Consider the following 24,338-nt stretch of genomic DNA (forward strand, 5'->3'; position numbering starts at 1 on the left):
CTGGTCGCTGCGGGTGGCCATGGTGGATGCGAGTCTTGTTTTTGCTGCGTGTCATTTCAAGTCGAGGCGGAGATCAGCCGCATGCCACGACACGCTGCGAGACCTTGCAACCCAGCAACAATCCGAGGCGTGGGCGAGTTAGGAGCGAGAAACAATAGTCTGATTGTGGGGATTCCTGTTTATCGCTGCCCGCATATGCATACCCCATTGACCGCGGGAGAGACCAAGGAGTTGAGCACGATGAAGATGGCGTATTTTCCTGGCTTCGCGAGCAAGCGTACTGTGGAACTCCGTCCCTCTTGACTGTTCCCACAGCATGGATGATACTGACTCACCGTCTGACCTGAGGGGCTGGGACTGGCGGAGGGACCAGTGCGGGGAATGCGGCCGCATTAGCGGGACTAACTGATCCCGGTAATCTCAGACTTGGTGGCGCGGGCTATGTGCGGAGAGCACAATCAACCTGATGCTTGTGTCGTCTGAACTGGTCGAAGATATAGTTCAATGCGGCATTCACTAGACCGAACATGGGTCAGATCACAGGGCAATCCGGACAGATGCCTTGCTGCTTCTGCTTAGGGTTCTCGATCTAAGGGGCGAGGGGCGCGGAGTGGTTAATGTAGGCGATGTCATGGAGGGCGTTGGAAGTCTGATGGGACATCTCAGAGAACTGGTCGACGAGGATGCCGAAATCGTAGTGCTGGTCGGGGCGGTACGCGGAATCCCGCATACACAGACTGCGAAAGAAGCACCCGCTCGCGACACTCGAGGTCGGACGGATGGAGACAATTGAAGCCTATGCAGCACCGCCGTGGCAACCCCCGTGTCGCTTGTGTGTGAGGTACAGGGGATGGCAATAAGTTTGAATACCTGGCGTCGATCTTTTCAAGCTGCTAGCTGCTTTAGGTTGAGTCTGTGTGTATATTATCTCTCGTATGCCAATTTAAGCTATGCTGATTGGCTATTATGAGCTTCTTACTGGGATTAGAAGCTAGCTAAAATAAAAAGGGCTAGACTGCCATCAAAAGGTATTTAAACTTATTACATGCCGCTGTAAGTAATTTAAGTTAAAGAAGACTAAATAGGAATTAGTACCTCTATATAATTTATTAGTATTCCTTAACGCAAACAAAGTTTCTCATGACGAACTATGTGGCATATGTTTCCAAGGTACGCCTTAGCTTCTTGCACATGCTTCATCTCTGTAAGGAACATCAGGACAATTTCGCCGCTAGTATCTAATCTAACCTTCAACGTTGGAACTGTGTAGTAGAAGCCCGATGGTCGTCCTGTGACGATCGCGTGTTTCAAACAGTGGGCCGTTAGCGGTCGATCAGAGGGTAAAATGTAACGATTCGATGCCAATGATGGTGCGCCACCGGGTAATAGCGTCGGCGCCAGACGCCTTTACTGTCAAATGGCAAGGCTGAGTTGTGAACGGAGCAAACTCAGGGCACATCAGCTCTGCCTCCTCGCGTCGCCCCATGGATTTGATTGGCAACCTTGGGCGCGGCCAGAACTCTAAGTGTGGAGATCCGTTATTTGACGGATAAATTGCTATTCCGATCAATTGGTGGCTGGGATGCGGGTTTCTCCTTGTCAAATGGCCTCGCCCCGTTGATTCATGTGGAGCAACCAACCGGATGTTTTTCTTTCCTCTAATGAACGCAACAATCCATACCCCTGCTACGTCACCTTTCTTGCCCTTGCAGCACAAACAGTCGCAGGAAAGCAATATTTAATACACTCGGCGACGAAAGGATGGTGAATGCAAACGTCATATGCCTGTCATGGCTTGGTCATACGGTCTCAACAGAGACATGTCACTGCCAGCAAAGGATAATGCCACTTAGGGGCTGCGGTTGTCTCAGAAATCTCCCCCGGCGAAGTGACAAGTCACGAGTTGGGACGAGTGGAAAGGGTTAGGACAACCAAAGGGGAAAAGGAACACAGGCCGGCATCCGGAAGTGAACGCCATCCCCGCCCATATGCCTTTTATCAAGTTCGCTATTCCCACTACATGTATTTCCTGGATCTAGAGCAGCCCCTTTTGACGTGTCCAGAGTATCGCGGGACAATGACAGCTAGAGGCGACATATGGCAGCGAGACGACTCTCGGCCGCCAGCCGGGCCACCCCCTCCTGGCATAACCTCCGACTTTCTCAATCCTCCTAGCACCGCCCACAAAATCATCGTCGTCTCCGTCGCATTCTCTGTTCTGTCCTCTCTTTTCATAGCGCTTCGCTTGTACACCATCTTGTCAATTACACACCAGAGAGGAACAGATGACTGTGAGTGTTGGCTTGCCAGATTCTCTAGTTCGTTACTAATGCTTCTAGATCTCCTTGTCATCTCATGGGTACCTTCATCTCGGCCGGCCTTTTCTGGACCTGACTCTGACGGCTATCTAGGTGCTCGCTCTCGTGTACTCGGTGTTGCTTTGCGCCGGTAAACTCTGCCGCTACAACCTCTATCGCGCTTTCGGCTGACTCCAAATTAGTGACGAAGTACGGTTTGGGACGTCATCTATGGGACATCCCATTTGTAACATTCAACAGAAACTTCATGAAAGTAAAGGTCCCAAGATCTGATCCTTTAAGGTTTACTCCAGTAACGATAATTCTTCTTTAGCTAGGAGCTGTTGTACTCACATTCTACGGCATCACGATCATGCTGACCAAGACCGCGATCTTGGTTTTCTTGCTCCGATTCGTGACCGCGAAGCCAAAGCTAAGGCTCACAATACACTTCACCATAGTTACAGTCGCTGTTTACAGTCTCATCGTTGCACTTCAATGGGTCTACGCCTGTCAGCCAATCGAGAAGTTCTGGGACTACACCATCACCACAGGCACATGTATAAGATTTCTGGGTGTCACTGTTTTCAGCGGGGTTATGAACTCGATTACTGATGCGGTTATTCTCGTTCTTCCCGTATTTATAATGCGCGGATCGCGGCTCCCCAAGTGGCAAAAGCTAAGTGTCACTGGGATTCTAATGACGGGTGGATTGTAAGTTGTCAATTTACTCGTGATTTTTCAAAGCTATGTTAACCGAAGAACAGGGTTTTAATTATCGGTGTTATCCGGGCTAAGATAACCGTGGATTCCCTCAAGTATAATGATCTTCCATGGCAGGCTGTTCCTGGCATGCTTTGGTGGTGAGTGCTAACCGTTCCTGAGCTGTATTTGGTTTTAACATTGCTCACAATAGGACTGCGGAAGTTCATCTTGCCCTAATCTGTGCATGCCTACCATTTATGAAGCCATTTCTTCAAAAGTTCTTTCCCGACACCTTTACTCCTAGGCCCCAGCCGTCCATGGATTGGAATTTGGTCGGTTCATTCTGTGGTATCTACCACAAACGATGTCAGCAAGGTATGCATGCCGTTCCAGACTGTTACCTTGCGACCAGCACTGTATCAGCTGCTGCCACCACCACTGGGCCTTCCATACCAACTGAATCGGAGAGGCAAAATCAAGCCGACGCTAACTCTCAGGGAGACGGGAATTCTGTTGCCCATTTGGCCTCCGCTAAGATCCGAACGCGGTTTCAAGAGTAGCAGCCTCACCCCAAGTATTCACTGAAAGCAGCAGCAATGGGCTGAACCCACCAGCTCACAGCTTTTCCCCTGGGGCGTGCCGCAGGGGAAGCACAATATCACTGGATCCGACATTCGAGGGCACAGCAAGCGAGTAGGGTAGCAAGGGCAATCACAGAGGCTGCGGATAAAGTGGAATAGCCGGGATAATTGTCACTGGCGCAGAGGGGAACCATAGCATGCGTTCAATGGGAGTAATGTGGTATCGCAGAAATTCCGCAGTCAGGCCGACGGTTACACACGAGTAGGGAACCGTGGGAGGGTTCAGGTCGTTCTCCATATGACCTGCCGAGTCGTCGCCGCGAGAGGGATGTTGATCCTGGGATCGCCCACATGCGTTGAGGGGATCAGTAACAGTGCAGGCGTTCCCGATACCGGACCATCGAATTTAGTGTCTTGTTGGCAAGCAACACTTACGGCTAGAGTCTTTCTCTACTGTGGTCATGATTAACTCTACCTTCCCCTGCCTCTCTCTAAGTCGCGACTGATTATTGATCTAACATCTCCAATAGTAATAAATTTTAGAGGAGCTAGGCCCTTTCTTAAAGACTATAAGCCTAGGCATGATTATAAATCTTATATAAACCTGGACCTGAGGAAGCCTCTTGTTAGATAATGGGGTTAAGTGCATATAATATAGTAGAGGGACGGGCTTATAGTGATACTTAGCAGTAAATAATGTTTGAATAATACGATTGTATGTTGTGATTTGCGATTTAAGAAATTTAAGACTACTCCGTGTCTCCTGAGCTCGAAGAGCCTTCAATAAAGCGACTGAGGTAAGGAAGATCTTCCGGTACTCGGTCGGCGACACCGATTGGGGACGTTGGGCACTCCCTTATCGAGCGATCAGGCGAAAGTGAGCGGGAATCATCGCCGTAGATGGGGTAGAAATGGTCAGTATTTAACGGATCGAGACCTAAGTCCGAGGTTGCAGAAGAAACCAGAGAGCTGGGACTAATTTGGTTCCAATACCTTGCCGCATGTTGCGCGTCACCACCCTGATGGGAATCAACAGGCATATTCGGATCATCGTATACAAAATGCTGATCACCCTGATCGGAACACAGGTTTTCTGAATTGACCTAATTTGACGAAATATCATCATTCCGGGACTGCGCAGTCTGTGGCATCCTTGACGGATGTTGACGGGCATGATAGGCTCGAACGCGGCGTCGAGTGAGTTCACATTCCGACAAGGCTGGATCTCTTCGTAGACGGCCCGCTAGTGCTCGCACATCTCCGCCCGCATCCGCAAGACCTGTCACAGCAGTAGCTACAGCCTCGGACAGTACTTCTGTTAATGGTTCTCTCCCGCTTGTATAAATAATATCGGCCTCGGACGCATCACTCGTTCGTCTTTCATCTCTCGGAGAATGCGCCACCGGAGCGTCCCATGGCGCGGCTGTGGGGGAACAAATTCGTAGAGGAGTATGGCTGCTAATGGAGGAATCGTGAACAGTAGAGATCTGTGGTAGGAGGTGTTGAATGTTGTCTGACAAGGCGGCAGGATGGCCACGATGGAACTGCTCGTGTGAATGACCTGACAGAATGCAGGACCATGAGTTCAATAATGGGAAGAGATATCTTGGGTTGGTGAGTCTAACTCACGATTGTCAACATTGTCCTCCATGGCTTGGACCTGGCTCACTAGCCGGATGGTTTCATGGCTATTAACTTCTCGGAGTTACCGCGTTTGACCCTGCCGACTTAACTATTGGCGCCGTTTTCTACCACGATCCCGCTCTTTCTGCTTCTTGGACTTGACCGAAACCGATAGAGGCGGCATGATCTCGGGAAGCAAACGATTTCGCGAAGATAAGGGCAGAACGAATCGCACGTTCCTAGATCAGCAGGTTCGTCAAGCCTTTTTCTCTCCCTCTCTAGTTCTGGCGTTATCTTGGTCGTCTTCATTGTTGTTATTCCCTTCACGCGTCGCTGGGACGCGTTTCTTTAATATGCCTGATAAAGGGGCGAGCTTAATTTCGAAACTCAGCACATAATTAGGTGGGCTGACAGGGCTAAGAAACAATTATTGGTTCGGAGGGATAGAAGCGCCTGCTGAGAGAGTTTGCAAGGTTATGGGGAAAAAGCAAATAAGAGGTTATCCTAGTGCATAGTATTTGAAGGCTATTAGACTAAATACAGCAATCTAGGGTAAAAGTAAATAATAATTATAATAAGTAATTATAATAAAAGAGTAAGCTTAGTAATAAAAAATATATAATAATCTTATAAATAAATTAAATAGCCTTTTAATATTATATATATTATATTTTAAATTTATAATATATAAGGTAATAAAGTCTAGGCTATATATAATATAATTATATTTATAATTATCTAGTTATTTGGCCTTTATATATTTATATAATTACTTTATTTAGCTAGATCTGTAGTAAAATAAGACTTACCTTATTTAGATATTATTATAAAGCCTACTAGGGTACTATCTAGTCCAATCCATGCCATTATTAGCCAAAGCCTTAATATATAATTAGTATCTCGAAGTACCCCTATATATATCCATCTCAGCTAGCCGTTTCAGGAAGCCACTGTGGAGGCAGCAAGGATACTATCTGGTTCAAGCCCTCCTTTTATTGGTTTAAGCTCCTGACCAAGTAACTAGGTTATAACGATATTTCAAAAGCAGCCTCCGAGCTTAGACTATACTTTCATCTCAGGAACAGGTTAGAAGCTTTCTTTTATATATTTCTTAACTAAAGATAAAGAAAAAATAGTTTTATAAATAATAATTAGTTAATTATATTCTCTTTTATTATTTTTTATATATATTATTATATATGTAATAATAGTTAGATTTTTATAAAAATAAAATTACCTTTACTAACTACCTGCGCAAATTCCACCAAAGTCCCCCAGAACTCGAGCCTAGGGGGAGCCCGATTCGCATGTCTTATATGTAGCCCACCACGCTAAACCTTTTCTGTCAGCTTATGACCTTTCTGCTTCCTTAACTTCATCTGCTGTGTTCTCTCTTAACACTGTGCAGGGTCTTCCCGCCGGTGCTAAGAATATACAAGCCGGCGTTATGAACAAGTAGTCGTACATGATCGTAACTTGGAGAACAGGACTACGTTCCGCAATGAGTGGGTGCGGCAGCGTCGGCCGCTGACGGACATTACGGCGGAAGAACCCAGATTACAAATGTGTGCGAAGTTGACGGCGCGCAAATAAGCTTTGGGCACCGTCTCCAGATAGAACCGGTTCATCCGATCAGTCGCCGTATAAAGCTTCGAGCACTCCTGATCAGAAAATCGAGACATCCACATCACCTCAACAAGTTCCGACTTAGCCCCAAGTTTTTCGACTATTCATTCAGCATTTTCAATCGTTCATCATGCGTTTCGACCTTCAAACCCTCTTTGTCTCCGCGCTCGCTGTTACCACAGTCTCGTCCACCCCCATAGACGAGCCCAGCATGGTGGAAAGATGTGCCACGACCTGCAGCCAACACTGCTCACCCCGGCCAGCAACTCTAGAGCAGCAGCGAGAAATCTTCGCCAAGTTTGTCGCCACCGCCATCGGCCAACGCGACTTCTACAGGGCGTACAAAACGTTCGCGGCCGACGATATTATCCAGCATAACCCTGCCATCATGTCGGGACTGCAAAATACTCTGGACTTCTTCAACTCGCAGCCTAACCTCGCCAGCACAAAATACACCATCATTAACACCAACTTTGGCGACAACCACATTGGGTACTTCCACTACCGTGCAGACATTGCCCCTGGCGAGGAGCCTTTCGCTGTAGTGGACTTTTACCGCTTCAATGGAACATGTATCCAAGAGCATTGGGACGTGGTCCAGCAGTATGACCCTAACTCGCCTAATCCACTGGCTCTGTTTTGAGAGGAGTAGGCAATGATGCGACCGAAGGGTGCTAGGTTGGCAGTAAAGAAACCTCTACTATCTCAAGATGTAGAGGGCCTGGCGTTTGTGTGGCTGTGACCGGGAAACATGTTGTAGCGAGGTCAAGGTCCGAAAGTAAGGTCTTAGCTCGAGGAGAGCTCAGAGGGCACTGGCACCGGAAAGAAACTAGAAGTAGTGTCTACTGCTATAAAAATGCTAAGCTTTGTTTGTATCCATGTGTTTACGTTCTGCTGTAAGGACGCGGATAACCCGCAGACAGATCGGTGGGCGCGGAGAAGCCCTTGGGAGACAGTTGAGAATGCGGTGTTACTGAAGCTAAAACTGCCTATGCAAGCAGCCATACCCCACGGCCGCTTCACATCAACAGCAGTACCGCCGCCGACAGAATGAACCACGAAGACCCACTTCTACAGGCTTTTCTCGTGTCGACGTCTCCCCCCGTTTAAACCCAAGCGAGCATGGCGAGACTCTTCTATACATCTCCATCCATGAGCTTGCCGCCATTAATAGGTCCGTGACCATGCTCCCTATGCAAATGTACGTTATGGTTTGATTACATTGTCAAATGTACCCATTGGCAGCACCAACCTACCAGGTAAAGCTCTCTCCTTAACGAAACCGACAACTGTGCTCTCGTCTTGGACTACACGCACGGCAAACCACACGCCGTCTGCCAGCGCCCATCTCAAAGTTCAGTTCGTTCTAAGGAAAAGCTTCAGGGTAGGTATAGTTGATTGTGGAGAAGCGGTATGTTGCGGGATCGTGGGGTCGTTGAGTGTGGAAGAGACGCACATCCATTCCAGGGCCGGTGAATTCACCGCCCCTCAGGAATCGCAGGAGCTCTACCTACAGACGACAACGCAATAAGCCAACCTGATAGTCATGTTTCGTTGAAGTCCAGGAAAGTATAGCCGCAAACAACCTCGGCCAATCCTCTTCATGCGCCGATTGCGCGTATATAAAGCAGCCCCCATTGCATGATATGAATGCAGCTCAGTCTTTGTCGCTGTGCCTAAGAAACGAGTTTCAATTTCAAGTCTGCCGAATGGAGTTGAGTTAAGGGGGAATCAGCGCAGCAAAAAGCTTCTAGATAGATAGATCCGAGAATATGCATATATGTATTTTTTATCCGGCAGGCCGTAAAGCCCCAGAAGTCTCCTAAAGGAGCATAGTACATGCTAAGCTAAACTATCTATAATTGCTATTATATCTGACCTCTTCTAAAACACTTATATTATCTACTTATATTAACAGAGAGCTTAGTTACTTAATCCCTAAGTAATACCTTTCTACTTATAGCTAGCCTAATAATAGTTTTAAGTATATTATCTAAGATATTAATATAAATAATAAAAAGAAAAGTTCTTATTTAATTATTATTTTATTTAATATAGTATTAATATTAAGATATAGTATTTTAAAAAGGTATTTTATTAATAAAATTAAATCCCTTTTTATATTTAAAAGTATAAAGTTTATATCTTTTAAAATAACTAATAATTATAATTAAAGTTTTATATTTTTATAAAAAACCCTTATAAAAGAAAAATCTAAGGTACTTATAATATTACTTTATAAGTAAAATAATTATTTTATTTTATAATATCTAAGTAAGTTTTATATTATTTTAACTTAATAATTATATTTAATAATCTTAACTAATATTATAAATTATTAAGGCCTAGTTATATTTTAGGTAGTAGCTAAGGCTATTATAGAAAAGAGGTTCTCTAGGCAGTATATATTCATAGAGGTCAGTCGTGCAGCTTCGAAGCTATGGAAGGCAGGGGGGCACTGAGGCCCTATATGTTAAGGGCCCCAAGAAGGCCCAAGAAGTCGAGCAGCTAATGGCTGCTGGTGTTGTCTAGGCAGCCAAAGCTGCGGAAGTTGGCTAAAGTAGTATAAAGCTATAGGTAAGGACAAGGGTATAATAACCCGGAATATTAAGCAGTAGGGTATTATAAATATTATCTAGGTAGCTAAGGTTATAAAGGTTAGTTATATAAGAAGTTAAAGACAAAAAGCTTAAAATAATAAAGGCTTATAGAGCTAGAATATTAAGGTCTAAATAAGTTATAAATATTATAAAAAAAGAATATTTAAAGACAAAATTAAAAGCTTATAAAGCTTAGTATTATTAAGAATAAGTATTATAAGAAAAATTAACTCTTTAAATTCCTTCTTTCTAATAGCTATTAAAGCCCTATTAGCCATAGAGCTATCCTTGCTATTATTTCAGCCTATAAAAATTCTCTGCCTTAGCAGAATGCTAACAGCGGGTGCCAAGGAATTCTTTTTTACAGAAGAGAGTTGATAGATCCGAGAATGGTCTGTGCTGGGGAGGGAGCCTACAGGGTATGCACTGGCCTGCTGGGACCTGCGGCCGCCTTTCCCGCCCCAGCATAGGCCTTGCGCAATTTGCTTGGGCGGAAGATCCTGCCCTTCCGAGTTTTGCAGTACGCATTGACGATGAATCCTGATTGCAGTGCAGATCACCTCGGATTAAGGGCGTGGGTTCCACTGCCGAGAATCCACAGGCTTCGTGGGACGTGGACAATTATGATAGGTGCCGTTAGGTCCTAATGGGCAACCGGGCGCTTGTGATGCCCGGAGCGGCACAACCACTGTCTATGTCCGCATTGGAATCCGCAACTCCGACACAACAATGACTCGCGAAGATGACTTCGTCGATCGTCCACACCTGGACTACAAGATATGTAAGGGGAACTTTCATTATTTATCCCTGAGCCCGCAATCCTTCGACACACCATTTACCACTTGTGAACCTTTCTCTTCAGGCGCGTTTTGATCATTGCTCGTTATATTATTTCGTATTTAGACATGCCTGTCCTCGTGGCAAGCTGGCCAATGGAGAGCAGCCTCTTCACGACGATAGCTCTCGTCGTAGGCATTGCTGTGAGTAGCATATCCAACCCAGTCATTTTTGGATTGGTAGATGACCGTTTCTGACGCAGGTGCCGTCCTACCTGGTTGTCTCCTCAATCTACTATGCCTACTTCCACCCGCTGGCGAACGTCCCAGGGCCAAAGCTCTATAGTCTCACCAGTTTGCCGTACCTTTACCATGTTGCACGAGGAGATTGGCACGAAACTCTGCGGGTCTTCCACAACCGTTACGGGCCCGTCGTCAGGTTTACCCGAGAGGATGTCTCTTTCATATCATCCGACGCCGTCAAAGAGATCTTTGGCCACAAGTCCGGCAAAGAACAAACGTTCGAGAAGGATACTGTTCGATTCTATACCCCCACGGAGCATCCCAATATCATTAACGGGAACAATGAAGAGCACAAGAGGATGCGGCGTCTGTTGTCGCACGCTTTCTCCGAGAAGGCACTGCGGAAACAGGAGGATATCATGAAACACTATGTTGACCTCTTCATCGACAAGTTGAGGATCAAGGCGGGGGAAGGCACCGTTGTTGACATCGTCCGGTGGTACAATTTTGCTACGTTCGACCTCATCGGAGACCTGGCTTTCGGCGAACCATTTGGCTGTCTGCAAACGGGTGGCTATCATCCCTGGGTAAAAATGATCTTCGAGAGCATTAAGGTATTGGCAATTAGCCAGATCATTCGTCGTCTCAACCTTGATACTTTGATTCCTCTGCTCAGCCCGCCATCACTCAAGCGCAGCGCCAAGCAGCACCGTCAACTGAGCCAGAACACCGCATTGAAACGACTGCAGTCCAAGGACACAGAGCGAGAGGACTTCATGTCTTACATTCTTCGTCATAACGACAATGAAAAGGGCATGACGACGGGCGAGATAGTTGAGAATTCGGTAATCTTGATTGTTGCTGGAAGCGAAACTACAGCGACCCTTCTAAGCGGGACCACGTACTACCTCTTAACTCACCCTGATGTATACGACAAGGTAGTGCAGGAGATTCGTTCCGCTTTCCAGTCGGAAGACGAGATTACCATACTTAGACTCAACCAGCTTCAGTACATGCTCGCGGTCTTCACTGAGGCCTTCCGCATGTGTAAGCACCCCAATGGCCCCACCTGACGAACTATTCTAACTCTTCCCAGACCCTCCGGTTCCAACCCATCTTCCGAGAATGAGCCCGGCCGGTGGTGAATTCATCGGTGGCTACTGGATACCTGAAGGAGTATGTGTTTCCCGACGCTGCTGTCATGCAAACAGCTAATCATTGGTATCTAGACATCTGTGTCTGTGCCTCAATGGTCAGCGTACAGGAGTGAGGTCAACTTCCGTGACCCAGATATCTTCGTCCCAGAGCGCTGGCTTGATGATGCTCGCTATAGCGAGGATAACAAAGCCGTTCTTCAGCCGTTCTCCGTTGGACCCCGCAACTGCATCGGCAAGAAGTAATTTGTTCCCAGTATGTTCGACTACGAACTCTGAGCTGACTCTCTCCTAGTCTGGCCTATGCCGAAATGCGAATGATATTGGCGCGCTTGCTCTGGAAGTTCGATCTCGAGATGATGCCCGGCGGCGAGAACTGGAACGACCAGAAGGTCTTCGTGCTGTGGGAGAAGAGCAACCTTGATGTGAAACTGACCGAAGTTATCCGAGACTAAGTGTTATAATAGCAAGCGGATTGACATTTTACAGGGAATCTATACATCTAGTTAGACTTAACTGCTAGACATAAAGTTACCTTGCCTAGCATCTAGAGACGAGAAGAAGTAGGGTAATACCCTACATCTCTATGGATTTATTTACTTTCGATGAAAGTGGACGTTTCGTATTATTATTAGCTAATAATCCTTATATTAACCTTATATTCTACTTTTACCTAAAAGAAGGTTTTTAATATATATACTTAGAGTAAGGTTTAAGCAAAAGCAGTAATCTTATTATTTTATTAATTAACTTTATTTTGTTTTATTTAAAGAGTTTTAATTTTAAGCTATTTAAATAACTTAAATATATTAATATATATATAATATATTTATTTTAGCTGCTTTTATATTTAAGGATATAAGCTTTAAGTAATTATAGAGTTTTATTATTATTACCCTTTTAAGCTATTTATAAGTATTAATCCTAAAGTTAAGATATTTAAATTAGAAAAAGGCTATTTAAAAGTACTTAAACTAATTATATTATAATTACTAAAATAAGTAAAATAACCTTATAGCTCTAATATACTTATAAAAAATGCTTTTTAATTATATAGATTTTAGCTTATATTAAGCATTAAGATATTACGGCCTATATAGCTATATTATATAGCCCTTATAATTTCTACTTATTATAAAAGGATTACTTCTCTTAGTAATAATCCTCTTCTATTAAATTACTTAGATTATAATACTTTAAGATTAAATTATTATAAATTACTAATAATCCCTAGAGATCTAATCTTTAGATTACTATTATTCCTTATTAAGCTATTAGGCTACCTTTAGTATATAAAAACATATTTATTAATACTTAATATTATATCTTATATAATTTATAAATATAAACCTAGTATAGACTAGTTTACCTATTTAAAAAACTTAATTATTATATATTAATAGCTTTTATTTAGAATATACTATATAATACTAAGTAATATTAATATAATAATACTTATAACTTTAATTTAGCCTTTTAACTTAAGATATACCTAGTACTACCTGCAGTAAGAGATATCTCCTAACCTAGAAGATATTCTTATAAAGATTAATAATAAAAATAAAGAAGATATTACCCCTGCTTATTTAAGTACTTATAAAGGGGAAGTTATAAAACTTAAATATAAACTTAAATATCTTAGCTAGTAATATAATAACCTCTTAGAAAATATAAAGAATAGCTTTAATATAGCTAAAAATAAAATTAAAAACCTAGAAAAGAAGATAGCTAACCTTACTAAGATTATAGAGGCACTTAAAAAGAAAGCAGAAAATAGTTAGAAACTCTATAAAGAATATATTAAATATATTATAGCCCTTATAATAATAGGAAAAGACCTTAAAGAAATCCTTTAATTTTACTAACTTAAATTATTTAATAGTAATATTAATAAACTTTAAGGATTCCTTATTAGCCTCTAAAGCTATTAGATATATTACTTTATTTAGTTTATTATTAATAAATTAAGAGTTTAATATAGTATAAGATTCCTTAAAGATAAAGCGCTATAATTAATAAAACCTATTATTTAAGATTATATTAGTAAATTATATAAAGAATAATAGGAAATAATAAAATATATTTATAAGAAATATAAAAACTTTAAATTAAAGCTTAAAAATGGCTTTAAAGTAATAAATAAAAAACATACTATAGAAATAAAAGTATAATAGCTTAAGTAAAAAGGATTTATTATAAACTATCTAGCTAAATACCGCTACTAAGTAGCTAAGCTAAACTAGGGCAAAGAAGCTTATATAGCGTAGGTATATTTAAGATTAAAGTTAGAAGTTAAGGATATAATAATAAATATTAGACCTAAACTAAAAAACCTAAATAAACTAGTAAATATTACTATAGAAATTAATAATTAATAATATAAGTAATGCTAAAAAAAGCAAGCTAAAAGATATAAAGGAATATATAACCCTTAGTAAAATACTAATAAATAATAAAATACTAATTAAGGAAGAAGGAAATATATTAATATATAATATAAAACTAAACTAGGACCTATAATACTAAAAGTAATATAATATAATAATAATAAAAGACCTTATAATATATTTAAGTTAAATACTATAATTATAATTAGTTAAGATATATTGCTAATAAGTATCCTTAATTAAGAAAGCCTAAAGACCTTAATCAAGGTAAGTAAATACTAATAGTAATTAATAAATAAGAACCCTAAACTGCTATATAAACCTAAGTATTAAGAATAATATAAAGCCTATATAATATAATAGCTTTATATAAAGGTATTATATTAAAATATAAATAATACTTATATTTAAATAGCTTAATCTGCAAACTATAAGAAAAGTTTTTAATAAAAAAAGATATTAAAGTAGGAAATATACCTTAAATCCTAATACTATATAAGATAAAGGCAATTAAAAACTAAAAAGAATAGTAAAAGAACCTAAAAAATTAATAATAAGAAAAGGAAAAGGACTATACTTACTACCTTAAGAGAAAAGAAAAGAAGAAATATAAAAAGATAAAATAAATTAAAATCCTTAAGATAATAAAGGAAGAGAGACCCTTAAAGTAAGAAATTAAGAAATACTTAAAAAACCTATAGGGAATAAGAACTACCTCTAATATAAGAAAATAACCTAAAGTATTTAAGATAATTAATATTATCTTAATTTAAATAACTATTTAAGAAAAAGAAGAAATAATAAAGAAAGAATATAAAGTAGGAAATAAGGTTTATATATATTATTAATAATACTCTTAAAGTATAAGATATAGAGGATGGGCTGTATAAAATATTATATAATACCTTTATAAGGAAGATAAATAAATTAAAAATAAGTAAAAGTAACCTTATAAATTACTATTTAATAAATATAATAGTAAGATATATACCTTAATAGAAAATAGATATTTATAAGGAGCTAGGAAATATAGTAATATTAATAAGCTTAAGAGCTTATATATTTAGGCTTATTATATAGCAAATACTATAAACCCTTATTATAAGGAGCTAAAATTTAATACTAAAGATATTATAAAAACATTTTTAACCTACTTAAGATATAATAAATTATTATAGCTATCTTATAAATACTATTAGTATAAGGAATATAAATAAGATAAAGAAGATAATAATTACTTTCTTATTATAATTTCTAGTATACTTAATAATAACCCTTATTAAAAAACAGAAATAAAAGATATTTAGTATATTATTAATATAAAAACCTTAAAGTAATAAAGCTATAATTTTATATATTATATTACTATAAGATTTAAAGAAATAAAAACTTCTATTAAGAAGCCCTATAGATAATAAAAATAATTAAAAAAGCAAAAAGAGAATTTAAAGATCTAGCTTTAGAAGACTATAAGAAAGAAGAAAGCAAAAGGAGATTTAAACTTATTAACTTAAGGAAATATAAAAAAGGAAAAGAAAAGAGTTTATTTAAAAAGCATATAAATAACTAAAGGAATATCTCTAAAATAAAAAGAATAAATTTAAGACTATAAAAGAAAAATACCTCTTTAAGCCTATTAACCTTAGGAAAGGACTTAATTAAGTTCTAATTAATAATAAATAATCTAAATAAGGAATTTCTCTAGATAAATAAGATATAGAATTAAAAAAATATTTTTAATAGTATTTATATAATAAAGAATTTATAAATAACTCTTTAAAGGAAAAGGAATATATTAAAGAATGCTAAAAGGGAGTTAATTATAATAATAAAAAATATAAGTTACTTTATTAAACTAGTTTAAGAAAAGTAATATGCCTTTTATAATAATAAAGCTATAAAAAAGTAATAGATAAAGATAAAAAAGACTTAAACTAATAAGTACTTTAGGAGCTATATAAAATAGTAAACCTAATTGCCTAGTATTATAAGCTTAAATTAAGGGATAATAGCTAAATATATAGATTAATAGTAAAGTAAAGAAGAACTTTATTAATTTAAGAATAGTTATAAAGTTAGGAATACTATAAAGAAAGAAATAATTACTATATTAACTTATTAATATAGAAGGGTAACTCTTTAATTATAATAATAATATAATAAATTAAGAGATTAATTACCTTAAGGTCCTTATTAAAGGAAAAAATTAAGAAATAAGTTTTAATATTATTTCTTTAAGAGAGGAGATAGATATTATCCTTAGAATAAACTAGCTTAAATAATAAAACCTATATATTAACTAGAGGACTGGCTAAGTTATATTTTTTAATAACCTTAATAGTAATAGTAAAATAATTATAAGAAGTAATAAGAGATCTTAATTTATAACTAAGAAGATAAGTATAAATTAATATAAAGTAAAGACTTTACTACTTCTAAAAGGAGTATAATATAAGTATAAAATAGGCTAAAAATAAAAATTAGAAATCCTAAGTATCCTTAAATAATAAGACTTATAAAAGGATAAAACTATAATATTAAGCCAGGACTAATTTAAGAATATTTTAAAAGAATATTAAATATATAATAAACTATTTAAAGAAAAACTAAAGATAGAAGTCCCTAAATATAGTAAATAGGATTATAAAATTAATCTTATAAATAAAAGACTATTATTCTAAAGGCTATACTTACTTAATTAAAGAAAACTATAAGTTTAATAAAAATATATTAATAAGATAATAAGGAAAGGTTATATTAGAGAATTAAGTTTATTAGTAGTATTAGTAATATTTTTTATATTAAAGAAAAATAAAAAAGATTAACTAATTATAGACTATTAACTAGTTAATATATATATTACTAAGGATTAAACCTTACTTTTACTTATAATAAAACTTAAAGACTAAGTATAAGGCAAAAAGATCTTTATAACTCTAGACCTTAAGGAAGTATATAATCTTATTTATATTAAGGAAGGAAATAAATAGAAAACAGTATTTAAAACCAGATTTAGACTATTTAAATACTTAGTAATGCCTTTTAGTTTTATTAATATACTTATAATATTTTAATAGATAATTAATAATATACTTTAATAATACTTTAATATCTTTATAGTATATTACCTTAATAATATCTTAATTTTCTTAAATAGTAAAGGAGAATATAAAGAATATATTTATAAGGTCTTAAAAGTATTATAAAATGCTAAGTGTTACGATCTCAGCGGTTACGTCACGTGTACCCCACAAAAACTCCACCTTAATAACCAACCAGATAGGGACTGATAAGTACAGGAATAACTGCGCTTTAGGACTGCGTTGTTTTAGGACTGATAATGACCTTATGTTGCGTCGCTCTTATATAACTATTATTAGTATATAAAATATATTTATTAGCACTTTTATAAAACTTAGCCTACTAGCTATTAATTAAAGTATCTTTATATTAATAAGCCTAGCCTATATTACTTAAATATTAAGAGATATAATACTTTATAATGCTTAGTATTATGCCTTATGCAATCTGTAAATATAAACCTAGTATAGACTAGTTTACCTGTTTAGAAAACCTAACCGTTATATATTAATAGCTCTTATTTAGAACGTACTGCATAACGCTAAGTAATATTAATATAATAGCACCTATTACTCTAAGCCAGTCTTCTAACTTAGGATATGCCTAGCACCACCTGCAGCAAGAGATGCCCCCTAACCTGGCAGATATCTTTATAGAAACTAATAATAAAAATAAAGAAGATATTACCCCTGCCTATCTAAGTACTTATAAAGGGGAAGTCGCGAAACTTAAATATAGACTTAGATAGCTCGGCTAGTAATATAATAACCTCCTAGAGAATATAAAGAATAACTCTAATGTGGCTAAGAATAAAATTAAAAATTTAAAGAAAAAGGTAGCTAACCTTACTGAGATTGCAGAAGTACTTAGGAAAGAAGTAGAAAATAGTTAGAAACTCTATAGGGAGCATATTAAACATACTGCAGCCCTTATAGTAACTAGAAAAGACCCTAAAGAAATCCTTTAACCCTGCCAGCCTAAACCATTTAATAGCAATACTAATAAACTTTAAGGATTCCTTACTAGCCTATAGAGCTACTAGATGTACTATCCTATCTAGTTTACTACTAATAAACTAAGAGTTCGATATGGCATAGGATTCCTTAAGGATAAAGTGCTATAATTAATAGAACTTATTATCTAAGACTATATTAGTAAACTATATAAAGGATAATAACAAATAATAAAATATATTTATAAGAAATATAAAAACTTTAAATTAGAACTTAGAAATGCCTTTAAGGTAATAGACGAAAAACATACTATAGAAATGAAAGTATAGCAGCTTAAGTAAAGAGGATCTGCTATAAACTATCTAGCCAAATACTGCTACCAAGCAGCCAAGCTAAACTAGGGCAAGGAAGCTTATATGGCATAGGTATATTTAGGACTAAAGTTAAAAGTTAAGGATATAATAGTAAATATTAGACCTAAATTAAAGAACCTAAATAAACTAGCAAATATCGCTATAAAAATTAATAATTAGTAATATAAATAATGCTAAGAAAAACAAGCAGAAAGACATAGAGGGTTATATAATCCTTAATAAAATACCAACAGATAACAGAATGCCAACTAAGGAAGAAAGAGATATGTTAATATATAATACAGAACTAAACCAGGACCTATAGTACTTAAAGTAACCTAATATAATAATAATAAGAGACCCTGCAATATATTTAAGGTTAAATGCTATAACTGCAATTAGTTTAAATATATAGCTAATAGATATCCTTAACTAAGGAGGCCTAGAGACCCTAATTAAGGTAAGTAGATACTAGCAGTAACTAATAAATAGGAACCTTAAACTACTATATAAACCTAAGTACTAGGAATAATATAAAGCCTATATAATATAATGGCTTTATATAAAAACACTATGCCAAAATATAGCTAGTACTTATACCTAGATAGCTTAATTTGCAAATTATAAGAAAAGTTTTTAATAGAAGAAGATACTAAAGTAGGAAATATACCCCAAATCCTAATGCTATATAAGACAAAGGCAATTAAATACTAAAGGAAATGGCGAGAAAACCTAGAAAACTAATAATAGGAAAAAGAAAAAGACTATACTTACTACCTTAAGAGGAAAGAAAAGAAGAAACATAAGAAAATAGAATAAACCGAGATCTTCGGGATAATAAGGGAAGAGAGACCCTTAAAGCAGGAAATTAAGGGATACCTAAGAAATCTATAGGAAACGGGAACTACCTCTAATATAGGAAAATAACCTAAAGTATTTAAGATAATTAATGCTATTCTAATCTAAATAACTATTTAAGAAAAAGAAGAAATAGTGAAAAAGGAACGTAAAGTAGGAGATAAGGTCTATATATATTATTAATAATACTCTAGAAGTATAGGATATAGAGGAGGAGCGGCATAAAATACTGCATAATACCTTTATAGGGAAGATAAACAAATCGAGAATAAGTAGAAGTAACCTTATAAATTACTATTTAATAAACATAATAATAGGATATATATATTAATAGAAGATAGATGTCTATAAGGAGCTAGGGAATATAGCGATATTAATAAGCTTAAGAACTTGTATGTTTAGGCTTATTATATAGCAGATGCTATAAACCCTTATTATAAGGAACTAAAGTTTAATACTAAAAATACTATAAAAACATTTCTAACTTACCTAAAATATAGTAAACTATTATAGCTATTATATAAATACTATTAGTATAAGATATATAAATAAGAAAAGGAAGATAATAATTGCTTTCCTATTATAATTCCTGGCATACCTAATAATAACCCTTACTAGAAAATAGAAATAAAAGGGTACTTAGTATATTACTAGTATAAGAATCTCAGAGTAGCGGAACTATAATTCTATATATTATACTATTGCAAGACTTAGAAATATAAGAACCTTTGCTAAGGAATTAAATAAATAATATAAGGAATTATAGAAGTAGAAGCAGAATTTGAAGACCTGGCCCTAAAAGGACCTAAAGATATAGAAATAAGGATCGAATTTATTAACCTTGGAAAATATTATTAAGAAGAAAAAAACAAATTTATGCAAAATGTATATAAATAACTAAAAAAGTACCTTTAAGATAAGGAAGGAAATAACATTACTATCCAAGATAGAGAAAATAAATAGTCTAGATAAGGAATAATATTAGATAATTAAGATATAGAATTAGAAGAATATCTTTAATAGAAAACATATAATAAAGAATTCATAAATAACTGCCTTAATAGGGAAGAATTAGTATACTATAAATGCTATTAGAGGTATTTTAAAAGAAGCTAAGTTAAAGAAACCTTAGATAATAAGGATAATAAAGAATATATTAAAGATTGCTATAAGGGAGTTAACTGCAATAATGAAGAATATAAGTTACTTTACCAGATAAGTTTAAGAAAAGTAATATGCCTTCTGTAAAGATAGAGCTATAGAAGAGCAATAATAAGTAAGAATAAGAAAGACTTAAATTAATAAGTGCTCTAGGAGCTATATAAGATAGCAAACCTAATTGCCTAGTGCTATAAGCTTAGATTAAGGGAAGATAGCTAAACGCATGGATTAATAGTAGAGCGAAGAAGAACTTTATTAATTTAAGAATAGTTATAAAGTTAGGAATACTATAGAGAAAGAAATAACTATTATACTAACTTATTAATGCAGAAGGGTAACTCTTTAATTATAATAATAGTATAATAGATTAAGAGATTAATTACCTTAAGGTCCTTATTAAAGGAAAGAATTAAGGAATAAGTTTTAATATTATTCCTTTAGGAGAGGAGATAGATATTATCCTTAGAATAAACTGGCTTAGATAAAAAAACCCGCATATTAACTAGAGGACTGGCTAAGTTATATTTCCTAGTAACCCTAATAGTAATAGTAAAATAATTATAAAAAGTAATAAGAGATCTTAATTTATAACTAAGAGGATTAGCGTGGACTAGCATAGAGCAAAAACTCTATTACTTCTAAAAGGAGTATAATATAAGCACAAGATAGGCTAAAAATAAAAATTAGAAATCCTAAGTATCCTTAAATAATAAGATTTATAAAAAGATAAAACTATAATAATAAGCCAGGATTAACTTAAGAATATTCTAAAAGAATATTAGATATATAATAAATTATTTAAAAAAGAACTAGAAATAAGAGTCCTTAAATATAGTAAATAGGACTATAAGATTAACCTTATAGATAAAAAACTACTATTTTAAAAACTATACCTACTTAATTAAAGAGAACTATAAGTTTAATAAGAATATATTAATAAGATATTAAAGAAGGGTTATATTAGAGAATTAAGTTTATTAGTAGTATTAGCAATATTCTTTATACTAAAGAAGAATAGAAAGGACTAATTAGTTATAGACTATTAACTAGTTAATATATGCACTACTAAGGACCGAACCCTACTTCTGCTTATAACAGAACTTAAGGATTGGCTATAAGGCAAAAAGATCTTTATAGCTCTAGACCTTAAGGGAGCATATAACCTTATCTATATTAAGGAAGGAAATAAATAGAAAATGGCATTTAAAACCAGATTTAGACTATTTAAATACCTAGTAATGCCTTTTAGTCTTATTAATATACCTATAATATTTTAGTAGATAATTAATAATATACTTTAATAATACCTTAATATCTTTATAGTATACTACCTTAATAATATTTTAATCTTCTTAGATAATAAAGAAGAGTATAAGGAATATATCTATAAGGTCTTAAAAGTATTATAAGATGCCAAGCTATTAGTTAAACTAGAAAAGAGTTACTTTTATATTATAAAAGTAGACTTTTTAGGATATATTATTATACCTAGAGAAATCCAAATAGAGGAGAAGAAAATCTCGGCAGTAGCAAAATAGAAGGTACCTACTAATATTAAAGAAATGCAAGCCTTCTTAGGCTTTACTAACTACTACTAAAGATTTATTAAAGGATTTAGTAAGACTGCAATCCTATTAATAGAACTAATAAAGAAGGGAAAACCTTTTAATTAAAATAATAAGGCTTAAGAAGCATTTAAGTAACTTAAAGGAGCAATCCTTAGTAAACTAGTCTTAGTAATATTTAATTCTGAAAAAGAAATTAAGCTAGAAATAGATATATTAGACTTTATACTAAGAGGATAAATTAGTTAGAGAGATAAAGAAGGAAAGCTATATCTTATTGCTTTCTATTTATATAAACTATATAAAGCAGAGCTTAACTATCTAATTTATAATAAAGAATTTCTAGCAATAGTTAATTATTTTAGAGAATTTAGATACTACCTAATAGGAAGTAAGTATAAGGTTAAGGTTTATACTAATTACTAAAATATTTTATATTTTACTATAACTTATAAACTTAATAGATAATAATTATATTATATAGAATTCTTATATAAATTTAATTTTATAATTATTTATTATAAAGGATTTAAAAATAGTAAAGCAGATATAATTAGCTAATAACTAAATTATAATACTAGCACTATTAAAGTAAAGGAATAAATACTAAAAAAAAACAATAAAGGAGAATATTAATTTACCTAGAAAATAGTAATGTTAGGATAGATGTAATTAGAAGTAACTAAAGAAATCCTAGGAGAATTATAGGAGTTTATCTAAGAATTCTATATATATCTATTATATAGGCACTAAGGAGTTACTAAAACCTTAAAATAACTATTATAATAAGGCTACTAAATAACATAAAAGGTAATAGAAAGGGTTATTAAATAATGCGATATTTGCACTAGAACGAAAGTATAATAATATAGACCTTATAAAATACTATAACTAATAGAAGTTACAGAATAACTATAGAGCTTAATTATAATAGATTTTATAACTAAATTACTATTATTAGAAGATCCTTTAACTAGAATTTATTATAATAGTATTATAGTTATTATAGATAGACTTATGAAATTCTTAATTTACTTACCTTATAGAGAAGTAATAAATGCAGAAATTATAGCCTATATCTTCTATAATAAGGTAGTATAAGAATCAGGACTACTAAAAGAGATTCTATTAGATAGAGGGCTAACATTTGCCTTTAAATTCTAGTAATTGCTTATAGCACTTATAGGAGTTAATTACTAATTTATAATAGCTTTTAGACTGCAGGCAGATAGCTAAATAGAATAAATAAATTAGGTATTAGAATAGTACCTTTAGTATTATATTAACTATAAATAAGATAACTAGGTTAAGAAGCTACTAAATGCCTAGCTAGCTTATAATACTGCCTATAATAAAAGCATAAAACTTATACTATTTAATGCAAATATTGGATTTATACTTAATGCATATTATAATACTTAGGAACTTAAGAATATAAACCTAGTAGTAATTATTATAAGCGATAAACTAAGAGAAATATATAATAAACTTAAGACTAAATTAGAATTTATTAGGAAAAGGATATAGAGATATTATGACCTTAAAAGGTTAAAGAGACTAACCTTTAAGGAGGGGGATATAGTCTACTTATTTACTAAAAATACTAAAATAGATTAACTAAGTTATAAACTAGATTATAAGTACTTAAGACTAGTTAAGATTAAATAAAAGATAGGGGAAGATTAATATAAACTAGATCTACCTTTAAATATTAAATACTACCTAATTTATTATATCTTAATGCTTAAATTAGCTGTAGATATAATATATATGAAAACCGGCAATGAACTATAATAAATTACAGGACTAGAGGTATATAAAGCAGAGGAAATTAGAGATATATAAAGAATTAATAGATAGAAGATATATCTAATTAAATAGAAGAACTACCTAGAAAGTGAAAATATATAGGAACTAATAAAATACCTTGCTAATGCCTAGCGACTCTTAAAGAACTTTTATTAATATTAAATAAAGGAGAAGTATTAAGAAAATTATTACCTAAACCTAAAGCAGATTAATTAATATTATTAAGGATGTGATTTACCTGGAGATTATGAAGTAGCGTATCTTTATGTGTGTCTAGCCCTAATAAGATTGCATCCTGCTAATCTACTTCCTAAAGGCTATAATAAGTAGCCTTAGAATGCTTTTTCTTTATATAATTATGGATTTTATAAATCCTTAATAGATAACTAGTAGCTAGAGCTAAATAGGACTATAGTGCTGCTATCTCCTTATAAAGCTTAAGAAGATCTTTACTTGCTTTATCTTTATTATTCTCTAATTTCTTTTCTTATTTTATTAGAGTTATAACTATTAAAGTTAGTAAAAGATTTATAAAATAGTATATAAAACTTACAGGAAGACGTAAT

General features: G+C 34.6%; 4 protein-coding genes across 4 annotated transcripts; 3 read left to right on the forward strand and 1 right to left on the reverse strand.

Moving 5' to 3' along the window:
- Positions 1 to 1,881: 1,881 nt before the first annotated feature.
- On the forward strand, positions 1,882 to 3,722 carry BKA55DRAFT_217051 (uncharacterized protein). Its single transcript, XM_046185204.1, has 7 exons — positions 1,882 to 2,291; positions 2,340 to 2,359; positions 2,412 to 2,448; positions 2,501 to 2,571; positions 2,632 to 3,011; positions 3,065 to 3,160; positions 3,214 to 3,722. Exons 1-7 carry the CDS (start codon positions 2,021 to 2,023, stop codon positions 3,560 to 3,562), a joined length of 1,224 nt encoding a protein of 407 aa, XP_046042066.1. The 5' UTR covers positions 1,882 to 2,020; the 3' UTR covers positions 3,563 to 3,722.
- Positions 3,723 to 4,293: 571 nt separating this feature from the next.
- BKA55DRAFT_217081 (uncharacterized protein) lies at positions 4,294 to 5,270 on the reverse strand. Its single transcript, XM_046185205.1, has 2 exons — positions 5,189 to 5,270; positions 4,294 to 5,135 (listed from the first exon to the last, which is right to left on the reverse strand). The coding sequence occupies exons 1-2, from the start codon at positions 5,232 to 5,234 to the stop codon at positions 4,687 to 4,689; spliced, it is 495 nt and encodes a 164-aa protein (XP_046042067.1). The 5' UTR covers positions 5,235 to 5,270; the 3' UTR covers positions 4,294 to 4,686.
- Positions 5,271 to 6,905: 1,635 nt separating this feature from the next.
- On the forward strand, positions 6,906 to 7,708 carry BKA55DRAFT_584966 (uncharacterized protein). The gene has a single exon (XM_046194400.1). It carries the CDS (start codon positions 6,963 to 6,965, stop codon positions 7,473 to 7,475), a length of 513 nt encoding a protein of 170 aa, XP_046042068.1. The 5' UTR covers positions 6,906 to 6,962; the 3' UTR covers positions 7,476 to 7,708.
- Positions 7,709 to 9,963: 2,255 nt separating this feature from the next.
- BKA55DRAFT_681143 (cytochrome P450) lies at positions 9,964 to 12,060 on the forward strand (the record flags this gene model as incomplete). Its single annotated transcript, XM_046198239.1, has 6 exons — positions 9,964 to 10,213; positions 10,336 to 10,412; positions 10,472 to 11,498; positions 11,548 to 11,627; positions 11,681 to 11,847; positions 11,901 to 12,060. Exons 1-6 carry the CDS (start codon positions 10,162 to 10,164, stop codon positions 12,058 to 12,060), a joined length of 1,563 nt encoding a protein of 520 aa, XP_046042069.1. The 5' UTR covers positions 9,964 to 10,161.
- Between the last annotated feature and the right edge of the window lie 12,278 nt (positions 12,061 to 24,338).

Source organism: Fusarium redolens (assembly GCF_020744475.1).
Source record: "Fusarium redolens strain MPI-CAGE-AT-0023 chromosome Unknown BKA55scaffold_28, whole genome shotgun sequence".
Classification (NCBI taxonomy): domain Eukaryota; kingdom Fungi; phylum Ascomycota; class Sordariomycetes; order Hypocreales; family Nectriaceae; genus Fusarium; species Fusarium redolens.